Source organism: Suricata suricatta, chromosome 16 (assembly GCF_006229205.1).
Source record: "Suricata suricatta isolate VVHF042 chromosome 16, meerkat_22Aug2017_6uvM2_HiC, whole genome shotgun sequence".
In the NCBI taxonomy this organism is placed as follows: domain Eukaryota; kingdom Metazoa; phylum Chordata; class Mammalia; order Carnivora; family Herpestidae; genus Suricata; species Suricata suricatta.
The window spans coordinates 58,103,043-58,114,766 of NC_043715.1; the positions used below are offsets into that span (position 1 = coordinate 58,103,043).

At 52.2% G+C, this 11,724-nt stretch overlaps 1 protein-coding gene and 1 long non-coding RNA gene across 10 annotated transcripts in view; one reads left to right on the forward strand and one right to left on the reverse strand.

Moving 5' to 3' along the window:
- Nucleotides 1–561, forward strand: part of LOC115280111 — a 16,324-nt gene extending 15,763 nt beyond the window's left edge. For both annotated transcript variants that reach the window (XR_003903649.1, XR_003903650.1), the window contains exon 4: nucleotides 312–561. This is a non-coding gene — a long non-coding RNA (uncharacterized LOC115280111). The remainder of the gene's footprint in view (nucleotides 1–311) is intronic.
- Nucleotides 562–10,082: 9,521 nt separating this feature from the next.
- Nucleotides 10,083–11,724, reverse strand: part of ZNF772 (zinc finger protein 772) — a 5,986-nt gene continuing 4,344 nt past the window's right edge. For 6 of the 8 annotated variants that reach the window (XM_029924639.1, XM_029924637.1, XM_029924644.1 and 3 more), the window contains one exon: nucleotides 10,083–11,692. In XM_029924639.1, the coding sequence (XP_029780499.1) occupies nucleotides 11,511–11,692 (182 nt within the window). In that variant the 3' untranslated portion in view covers nucleotides 10,083–11,510. The remainder of the gene's footprint in view (nucleotides 11,693–11,724) is intronic. The other 2 variants (XM_029924641.1, XM_029924642.1) reach the window with 2 other exon arrangements.

Consider the following 11,724-nt stretch of genomic DNA (forward strand, 5'->3'; position numbering starts at 1 on the left):
GGAGTCAGAGTCACTACTGGAGGCACTTCCCTCCTGGATTGCTGCTCGAAGTTCTTTCACTTCCTCCAGCACTTCGGCAGCAGCCCGCAGAGCGCTCTGAAAAGCCTCGACTGGGTCTTGAAGGCAAGTGTTCACAACTGTCCACAACCTTATAACCCCGGGGGGTAAGGAACCTACAGAATCAGCCCTTTCTAGGTCTTTCCCAAGCTTATTCCATGAGCCAGGTGTCAAATGGCCCGTGTCCAGATACCACGGGGCTGCTTCCTCCACCGCAGTAATGAATGTCTCTGTCTTCTGTTTCAAACCTCTAGCTCTCATGAGCTGACGCATAGCTTGTGTCACTCGCTCGCGGGACGAGCTGTTCCCCATTGTCCCTTGACCGGGAACTTTACTACCCTACGTCCCTCCTCAGGATCCTTAAATGCTAGCACTTCACACTTACCTGCAAACTTCTGAAGAGGATGAGAGGGTCCCCGTACGGGCCACCACTTGCCGGAGCCGCTCAAACTGCCCGCAGTTTGAAGAACTGACGACACCGGGATTCGTTGCAGAGACTTTATTGGTTCTTTTCTTCCTTCTTCCTTCCCCCTCCCCGCTGCTTGCTCCCCCATATCTACCTGCCGCCCAGGCTGCGCAGCAGCTCATAATAGGCTGGCAGAGGCAGGGCTGACCCATTCCATGGCCTCGCATTGGTCGCTCACTCATGGCGGTATCTGGCCGGGGGGGGCGGGAGCACTAGAGGCCGGCAGGGTCTTGCATCCGCCTCCTACCAAAAATTGCCCTCAAACAGTATTTGGCCTTCTGGGCCACACAATGTGGCTTTGCAAAGAGACATATACTTTTAAGGCTTTATGTGCTTATTAAAGGATAAGCATCCTGCCCGTGCATAACTGATGAGGGGCCTTAAGGAATGTAAACCACCTCCTAGAATTTCTTCAGGCTCATCTTCCACTTGGAGCCAGACCATTAGGGAATCCCTCCCTTGTAATGACTTGATTATTCCTTTTATTTACTACTGTCCTCATAAAAATGACCTTTTCCAGAGCTTGTCTTTACTTCAAAAATCTTGAATTATGTAATCATTAAAGTATCACACCAACAACCCCCTACTCGGTACCTTTCGAGTGGGGTGCCCCCCCCCCCCCGCACTACTGGAGGACACCACCATTATATTCTCTCATCTAATTCACCTAAAACAGATGGATACAGAGGATTTGGGACTGGCTGCCAGCTTCACTCTAAGATGACACAGTTGTATCAATTTCTCGGGGGGCTGGAAGAGAACACGTGCACAGACAATCCGGGCCCCTCACCTGCAGACCTGGGATGTCCTGCTCCATTTGGAAGCAGCCAATCCTGAAGCTCCAGCTTCCAGACGAGGCGACCTATTCCATCCCGCCATGCCCCTGAAAGGCCCTTATTTGATAATCTGCCCTCCCAAGCTCATGCCTATCAGGCGTGACTTTCCCCGACTCTCCACCACCCGGGGCTATGGGACCTCACCCGGCAATCACAGATCCCAGTAAAGGCTTTCTTGGCTCCATAACTTGGTCTCTCTCTTTCCTCCCGTCTCTGCCTCCATCTATGAAATCTTACAACAAACCAAGCCGTGGAAGTCCTGAGTCCCAGCAAATTGAAACGGTTCCAATTTCCAAAGCAGGAAATGACTGCTCTGAGTTCTGCTTGTGTCCTCAACAAAGCAGTCAGCTTTGTGCAGTTCTTTTCCACATCAGTGGTTTTCACAGGTGTGTTAGTGCTCACTTCCCTGCTGGCGTTCTGCATTTACACACAGAATCATTTCCCCAACGGAATGTTTGTACACAAGTGTAAATTTTACCAAAAGTGGGCTTGCTGTGAACACTGGAAAAAAAAAAAAAAGACTACTTCAGAACTTTACAAGTGCAATAAAAAAAATCATACCCTTACGTGTGTCTTACTTCATTAGTGCTGGTGACCACATGCACCGAGTTGTGAACATGCAGAAGTTGCCCACAACAGTGTGGTATATGAAGAGACAAGTACAAGGCCTTTGTTGAAGTGGGGTCTTGGGCCCATCACCTTGTGATAAATAATGTGATTTAACTGGGGGCAGGGAACAACAGTCCCCTCATCTTGGCCAGCTGGAGATGAAGGTTGCCCCAAAAAAACCACACAAGAAAGTTCAGAATGTTGCCGCCAATATTACATAGGGCCATTCCTGTGACCACATGTGGGTGGGAAACAAGAATTTAAGATGATCAAGGTTGTCTCTGTCCCGGCAGACTCGGCACCCTGTGCTTTTGCACTGTTCAGTGAAGCATAGCCTTCCCCTGGAGTTGCAAAAATCCTTTTAATAATACTTCTCTGAAACCAAAAATTTCCCATACTTGAAACCTAGGACTAATTTTTCCTCTTGCCACACACACCTCACTTATAGATACACAAAATACTCATTATTCTACTGCACTATGTGAAAACATACTTTAAATGTATAATTTACATATTACAAATTTCAGTAAAACATACATGAACCTTAAAACTGCCCCATACTTGTTTCTTTTCCTTGCACATTTTCTGTCCACCCCTCACCCACAGTCATATAACATATATGTCATGTATTTTGTTTATCCAGTGTCCTGAATTCTTAAAATTTTTCAAGACACATTTCACATGGAGCAACGCACCTCAGTGGTTCAACATCAAGTTAAGCATCAGACTCTTGACTTCCAGCTTAGCTCACATGGTTCAGGAGTTCAAGCCCAGCCAGCAAGCCCCAGGATGACCGTGGATTCGCATTCTGTCTGCTCCTGTGGGAGCAACTCTCCTGCCTCAAAATAAATAGGCAGGCCTAGAACAACAAAACAACAAAAAGACACCTTCAAGATTTCCTTCATACCAAAACCAAGTACAAGTGGTATCAAATTTTCTACATTGAAGCTACTGAAAACAGTTACACCTTTCTCAACTAGTCTCAATGGTATAACCAGAGGTTACAAACAGCCCAACAGAAGGGTAAACCTAAACATCCAACACCCATCCATGGGGGCATAGGCCTAGGGTACGTCAAGGTTGGATGCTCATCCACATTTTCCCCAAGACCTTAACACCCTCATTTCCTACTGGGGCTCTTTGAACAAAGGTCAACTTTCCCACACTTACCTTCACAGGCAGCAAACTAAAACTGCAGCGCACACCTTGCTTTTCCGTCCCCAAAGAGCCTCCTTTGTAGAATAGTCCTCCCCCCCAACTTCACTGGCACCAAGAGACACAAAAGCAAGGCTTATTCTTTTAAAAGAAAAAAAAAACCCTCAACTCACAACATGTACAGAATTTTGGAATGTAAATGGGACACGTGGGGGGGGGGTCGGGGACTCAGGACAGTATCTTCCAGGGGGCCAATAAACTGCCAACCAAGCACACTGTGAGGCAGGCACCTGGGCAACTGACCAGTCAACTAAGGGCACAGAGGGGTACAAGCCCAAGGCCAGAAAAACGTCTCTCTAAGCTCTGTCTACCTCCCCCTTTGTTGCTTTGTGTGTCTCTAACAATTACCGTGAAGGAATAAAAACCAGAACAAAGTGTCGAGTATCACAAACATGGCCTGCAACAACTCAACTCCACCCTCCGAACTGCAGCCAGGGGTGACCGCAGCTGACGGGGGCAGGAGTTTTCATGGGCAGGGCTCTCCTGCCCCACCCCCGCGGAAAGAGACCCTCCACAGCCAGTCTCTGCAGAGGGGACCCCCCCCCCCCCGCGCCCAGATCAGACCCCAGAGGTCAGAAGGCCTGACAGGGAAGCTCAAAGCTCAGACACACACACTCCCCATCCCGGAAAGCACCCCATGTCCTTGTACTCCGTGGCGTCAACCCCTGACCTGGGGACAGTCCAGCCGGGAACTGGCCCTCCCACCTGTCCGCAGGCACTGCACTCCAAGGCGGACAGAGAACCCGTAAAAGCTAAGGGGCGTTAACAACCCGGCCCCCTGGGCAACCAACACCTGGCAAGCTTCTGGGATCCAAGCCCACGCCCCTCACACTCCACGGCTCAAACGGGAAGTGGGGTGCAAGGCTTAGGGCCATGGGTGGGGGAAGAGGTGGGTCCCAGGGCGGAGAAGGCAGGTAGGGCCTTTCTAGGCACAGGGCAGAAGACCCAGCACCGTGGGGGGAAGGGGAGAGAGAGCCCCAAAGCAGGCCTGGACACTGGGACGTGGGAAAGAAGGTAGGACCCACGACACACGTCCTGGGAGAACACCACAGGCGGCAGAGACCCGGCAGCGAAGGGCAGGGAGGGTGCGCAGATTCCCACGGCGACCCAGCACGCGCTTGGAGCTGCCTTCGCCACCCTCACCGCTGACCCTGCAAGGTTCACCTGCTGAAACCGTAAAGGTTCCACTCCCAGCGCTGCACGAGCAGCCAGAGATTCCGTTTCCCCCAGAAGCTGCCCCCAAACCCTGCCAACCGCGTCGTCAGAGGTAACCATGCAGGAAACACCTGCAACCTGGCTCAGCAAAACCACTGACCCCGGGAAACGTCCTTGGCACACACCTCCGCTCCAAGTGTGGACGTGGCCACAGAGAGGGAGCCCACACCGCCCTGGTGAGCGTGGCCCCAAGGACAGGAGTGTACGAGACCAAGGGGGCCAGCGAGGGACACTGCGGGCTGCAGCGAGGAGCCGGGGACATATGGGCTCCAAGTTGGCTGTGCGGAGAGAGGCCCCCACTGACCTTTTGACAGTCCCCGCCCCTCTCATCAGAGCCCCAGGCACCGCCAGCCGCGGGGGGGCGGGGGGCGGACACCCGCGGCAGAACTGGCTGCGGAAGCCGGAGGGGGGGGCGCTGCGCTGCAGGAGACGAACGTCAACGGAGAGTGCATGCAGGGAACAGCAGCACGGAAAGCAGGGAACAACTCAAACGCAGTCGTGTTGCTGGGAAAAGGGGCGCAGAACCTGGACCCCTAGACACGGAACCAGACGGCGTCAAGTGTGCCACGCCCCGGCCCTCATCGTGCAGCCGCCGCAGCCACCTTTCGCCCGGCTCAGCTCTGCAACCATGTCCGGTAAGCGCCCACAGCGAGGTCGGGAGGGGGGAGGGGAGGAAGCCGGAGCAGCCGAGAGGCACCCAGGGAGGGGGGGCCATGAGAGCTGGAAGACCGGTCCCGCTGGCATCAGAAAACAGACCTGGCACACGCGCCGCGCCCATCGCTGGTCGGCCTGGGAAGTCAGCGCGGCTCCCGGATAATCAGCCGTTTATGACCCATGAACCCCAAGAAAAAGCCCAGGAACTAGCTTTCAACTTCGCCGTTGACGCTGAACAAACCACTTGAGGTGCGCCGGTGACGGCGACGCATCGCGCGCTCAAACCACTACCTTCTTCGCTGTGTGTCGGGCTTGCACTCTTATCGGGTCCCCGCGCCGCTCTGGCGCCTCCCCCTCTCGACCCCCGCTCCATCCCGCCTCTTCCCACGCACTGTCGGGAGTCGAGGCGACTTTAGAAGCCAATGTGAACACCCACACTCACGGCTTGATCCCCGAGTGACCCAAGGGTCACAGAGCACGGCAGGGTGACCTCTCCACTGCCGGGAGAGCCGCTTGCGAAGCAACGGAGAAGGAGTGGCCGCTGGGCCGGCGGCCCCGAGCCAGACGTAGCGGTGCAGCAGGGAGAGGCCGGTCGGGTTCCTCACCCCTGCCTGCGCACCACTCCCCCGCCTGCAGGAAAAGGCTGGCACTGGGAGGAACAGCTCCCCGCACCGAGACCGTCAGGCTTCAGTCTGGTTGTAGCCGGGTCCAGGGCGGGAGAGCGGGCTCACCACGGAGATCTCGAGAAGCTCTAAGAGGAGCCAGCAGGGTCAACACCCCGGGCCTGCTTTGGTCCCCGGGGCCTTGGCCACACAGCCTGGATCCTCCGCCGGCCGGGGGGGAGGGGGGGCGCGCTCACACGGGCCAGAGAACACGCGCCGCCCTCGGGCGCCTGAGAATCGAGGCAGCGTCGAAGTCGTGCTCGCAGATGTACGGTTACTGCAACACTGACCCAAACTCAGTTATAAACAAAGCGAACGAAATTGCGTTACCGCCCCCCCCCAAAAAAAGCAAGTTTTAAAGCTCACTCGCGTAAAACCATGCCAGTCTCTTTCCGACAAACCAAAACCAATTTCGAGTGAAAATACAGCGCGCATTCCAAGAAAGGAACCTACGGATCACGGGAGCCCCCTGGATTCGACCACCAGCCCCCACAGCACGATCCCATCGCCGCCAGCCCCGGAGCCCAAGGGGCCCCCTGACTGACCCAGTGACAGTGTCCGCACGGTGCTCAGATACGCGAGGAGGCCGCTAACCGGCGAGAGGTGGACTTCGGCTTGTCCGCAAGCACAGCGGTCCTCCCGGACGGCAGATTGGGGCTTGAAATAAAATTCCGCGTTGGCGCCTTGGATGGGCGAGCCCCGTGGCGGCATCGGGCAGGCCCTGGTCACTTCCATCCTCGCCACCCCGCAGGCCCCGCGACGGCCCTCACTTCCGGAGCAGGCCCCAGAAAGAGCGAGCGCCGGACCCCATGCAAGAACGAATCCAGGCCAGAATCTACCCTCGGCGGCCCCCCGCGCCGGTGCGGCCGGCCCACCCACGGCTCTTGGCCGGAACTTGCGAGAACGTCCGCGGAGCCGCCTCCGACCACCGGAGAACCACGGCCAGGTCCCGGGTACCTTACCCCGGGCTTCCCTGTGGGCTGCGGGCCGGCCTGCCCTCCGAAGCGGACCGGTACCTGGGCGCGGGGCAGCCTCTCTCGTTCCCCCGTGGCGCCTCACTCGGTTCCCGCAGGCAGAGGCGCACCGGCGGGCGCCTGCCCACCCCCCGGGAGCGCCTACGAGCCGCTCCCTAGTAGAACCGCGCATCCAGTCTCCAGGGAACGGATGCGCGGCGACGGGCCGGCGAGACCGGGAAAGTCCCCACCAGCGTCGCCGGCCTCCTGGAACTCTGCATCGGGTACTGCGGCCAAATCCTACCCGTTGTTGATTTCGCCAGAGCTCCGGAGGGAGAAAAGTCTACGAGGGGCCACCAGATGGCGCCCGACACCCGGCGCGCAAGTCAGCGGATGCGTGTGGAGAGAACCACCGCCTCCCGTCCTAGCCCCATCCCTGCAGGTCTGATGATGCTTCGCTGATGGTCAGAACGGGGAGCTGGGGGCACACCTTAGCACAACGTGGAGACTCACCCGGGTTTGAATCCTGAATGTAAACACCGGAGGACACATGATGGGAGCAAATCAGCCCAAGCGCTGGTGGCAGAAAAGCTACCTTGGAAATGCCCGCTAGGAAGGGCCCGGAGTCCCAGGGCACATGCTGTAGGGGCAGGAATGGAGTCGGGGGACCTTACAGGCCCTGGTGGAGGGCCCGGTGCATCGACTGGGCATCAGGGAGAGTGGACCGAGGGTGGTTTGGGGAGAGGGAGGGGGCATTTCCCCAGAGGCGTGGGGAGAAATCCTGCGTTCCCCGCCACGCCAGGCAGGTCCTAATTCTTTCCTCCTCCTGGGGTTTCTCAGGTCCCTCACTCCTGAGAACACGGGGTTTCTACGTCTGCCTCAGCAGTTTTCTAGCCGCCACATCACAGCTACAGCAACCACAGTAAAACCCCAGGTGAGGAAGTTTCCCAATAAACTCTGGAAAACAAACATGGAAGAGAAATCTCATTGCTGTTTTACAAAAGTTTTTGTGAAGTGTTGTAAAGCACCTGGAACATTCCCAAGCAAACCACTCTGCCTGGCTATGGCTATGTGTGGGCTTCACAGGGTTGGGGCGCTTTTAAAGTCCTCCTGGGGGGCCTGGGGGGCTCAGTCGGTTATGCATCTGACTCTTCAGTTCAGGTCGTGCTCTCACAGTTCCTGGGACTGGGCCCCACATCAGGCTGTGCACTGAGAGTGCAGAAATCTGCTTGGGACTCTCTCTCCCCCTCTTTGTCCCTCCCTAGCTCTCTCTCAAAATAAAGACTTGAAGAAAAAAAAAAAAAAAGGAACGACTCCCATCTCTCCTATATCTCCAGAAATTACAAGATTTTTAAATCTCTTTTCCAGGAATCTGGGACAAAAAAACAAACAAAAAACAGACCTTTTACTACACTTTCTAGCTAATAAACATTAATTTACTTTTTTAAGTTGTTAAAACATTACATTTCTGATAAATTTCACTAGATTCTGATAAATCTCACACTTTCAGGAATGCAATTTCCTAAACTTTGTTAAGAATTTTTTTTGCCTCTATGCTCATATATTGGCCCATAACTTTCATAGCATTACCTGGCTTTGACTTCAGGGCAATACTGACTTTCTAAAATTAGTTGGGAAGTGTTGCAATGAACCCTACCAAGTATTTAATAAACATATCATCGGCATTCTATCAAACTCCTCCAAAAAAAAAAAAAAATCAAAGGCAATGGTGGGGGGAAAAGTCAACTTGGAAAAAATATGAAACATAAGGATCAGTGCAACTAAGTGCTTTAGGAAGATAATAAAATTGGGGTGCCTGAGTGGCTTGGTCGGTTAAGCAGTATGGTCTCGCCATCAGTGGGATTGAGCCCTATGTTGGCTTCTTTGCTGACAGTGTAGGGCTTGCTTGGGATTCTCTCCCTCTCTCGGCCCCTCCCCTGCACTCTCTCTCTCTCTCTCAAAATAAATGAACATTTAAAGAGAGAAGTTGATAAAATTGATAAACTTTGACCAAGAAAAAGAGACATTACCGGTATCATGTGTGAAGATTAATAACGGGAAACCTCATTTAGAATGGACACAGGTGACCAGCAGGGGGACGCATGCCTGACACTACTCAGTTGCGGACCCAACAGGAACAGATGGACTTTGCAAGCGAATAGCATCAACCAGGACGAAGTTAGAGTTCCTCCCCTCCTTGCAACAGCCCAGCCCAGGAGAGACAGTGACAGGTCAGCCAACGAAACGCCACTATACTTACAGCTCGCAGTTTGCTCCAGTGGGCTTTTCGCTTGTAACAGCCCTTCCCAACCTCCCCTTTCCTCTATTCAGAAACAAAACAAAACCATTCTAGGGGAGCCTGGGTGGCTCAGTCGGCTGAGCTCCTGGCCTCTGTTCAGGTCATGATCTAGCGGTTCATGGGCTCGAGCCCCACGTCAAACCTGTGCTGACAGCTCAGAGCCTGGAGCCTATCTTCAGATTTTGTGTCTCACTCTCTCTGACCCTCTCCTGCTCATGCTGTCTCTAAGATAAATAAACCATTAAAAAATATTTTTAAAAAAGCATTCCACATGTTTGTTCTCTAGATTCACCCATGGTTTCTCCTGGATTGCCATTCTGAGCTATTCCCAAATAAGCCCATTTTCTGCTGGTAACATAACTGGCACTTTTATTTTTAAGGTTAACATAGGAATATGAGGGGTGGCACCAGTTAAGATTCTACAGGTACTAAAATAATGAGAATAGTTTGAAAGGTTTGACTACTTAAATAAACAACTCCTTGAATGACACAAATCACCAATGTTCATTCTAGGGGGAAAAAATAACTTCTCTAGATCTATATCCACTATGAAAACTAAATTTGTAGTTGTAAATCTTCCCGTAAACTCCAGGCCCAGTTAATTCCACGTTGGGAGTTCTACAAAACAAGAACGAAATAATACCAATTCTTCAAAAACTTCCAGAAAGTTAAGTTAGGGAATACTTAGCCAACTAAGGTGCAAGGCCACAGCATTATGGGGATGCCAACTACACCCAGGCATTAGGGATAGAGACCAACATCCCCCGCGAACATAGACGCAAAACTCTTTAAGAAAAACACAGCAAATAAATACAATACATAAAAATACGTTGTGACCAAAGGCGGCTCACCTTAGAAATGTCAGGTGGGTTTAGCTTTTGAAAATTAGTCAGTGTAATTCATCATTAAAAGAAGAAAAAGATAAAGGCAAAAACTCCGTGGCGCCCAACATGCACCAGACTCTCAGAACCCTCCTCCTCGTGTCCCGTCTGCCTTGTACCAGGATCCGTCTCTTACCTGCAAGTCAGTGAGGAGAGCACATCACTCCTAGAAAAAGACCAATTCGTGACAAAACAATTAGGCAGGTAAATAAAGCTACATACACAAGAGCGCACATTGAAGTACTATCTATAGACATTTATTCTTCCATATACGTGAACTTCTAGGAAATGAAATCTGCAGGGACACAAAGCAAGATGGGGTTTGCCTGGGAATGGGTAAGGAGGAGAGGGATTGGAAGGCCAATCAGAAAACTTTGCTTCACAGGCACAAACATGTTATGAAACTACTCAAATTGCATACTATAAATACGTAGTTTATTGCAGAAAGTGTAAGTTGATTGTTCTGACAGTGACTAGCCATGAGACACACATATGGGAATCCCAAGAATTTCCATAAACCCTTATGCCAAAGCCATAGTGACGGAAACAGGTGGATATACCCCTGGAAGAGTCAGATTCCCTAGAGTTTGCTTCCAATTCCCTATTAATCAGTGTCCCTGTACCAATTAGGATTCCTACCTAGTCTTTTTAGGGGACAGGGACATCTTCCTATTAATAATAGACCTCAGGGGGATTCGAAGGTCCTAAGGGGCCAAGTTCTCAAGAAAATATGGGAACATGAAACATCCCTCTGGAACAAGGGAACCAATTCAAACGGCTCCCAGAGACACCAGAGACTGACATGACGGCCCGCTCCTCAGACTGACCTTGATCACACAAATAATCTTGGCACACAGGTCAAAAGATTAGGCCCACAAGATGAGTATTCTTTCACAGGAGGCCTTGAGCAGTGATGCAAGTTAGGCTAAAACTAAAATAAGAGTTGTTCTTTGGCATTTGGCTACCACCACCAAGTCCCCACATTTGGAGTTCTCACAAAAGCGGTTCCTCCCTTCAGGCTGGCAGAGCCCAATTCTGTTCTCAATACAACCCACGAAGTGAACAGAATCCCCAAGATTGAAGGTAGTTGAAAAACTAAGGTGTTGGTTGGAAAACCAGAACAGTGTGAGACAGGCAATTCCCTAAGTAGGTGACTTGGAGGCTGGACAAATCCATCGCAAGTGCAAAATGGGACTAACAACATCGATGAAAAATGGAAACCCTCTCTGCAATCAGCCAGTAGAACAAAGCTGGTAAGCTTCTGACCAAAACTGGGTCATGCGCTTGCTTAAACCAGCTGGCGGAGGCAAAGGCAGGAAGTGAGGACTTCTAATGGACTCTAGCTACTGAGGATTCCTCTAGGAAAGGGAGGAGCAGCAGAGATCTGCCTAGTAGAGCATGTTGGGGTGACTTTTGCACAATGTGGGGCTCTGCCCTTCCATACATGGCTGGTTTTCCTTCAGAGACACTGGTGGTGACAGAGTCCTGGGCAGGTTACAAAGTACATTGCTCCAGCTTCCTACTCAGAACTTCCCCAGGGTGAACGCTGAAACATATGAGGTTCGACTTCCAGCTGAGGACTACTCACAGAAGGCTACTCTCCGAGCTCCCCTTCAGTGCCAGTTGCTATGTTGCACAAGGAAATGGCATACTCCCTGCTATCCTAAGGCCTTTCTCCAGTGTGAACTTTCCAATGTCGGATGAGGGAAGCTCTTTGCCTGAAGGCCTTCCCGCACTCACTGCACTTATATGGCCTTTCTCCAGTGTGAATTCTATGGTGCTGAATAAGTACATGTTTGTGGCTAAAGGCTTTTCCACAGTCGCTGCACACATAGGGCTTTTCACCATTGTGAACTCTCTGGTGTGCAATAAGGTCA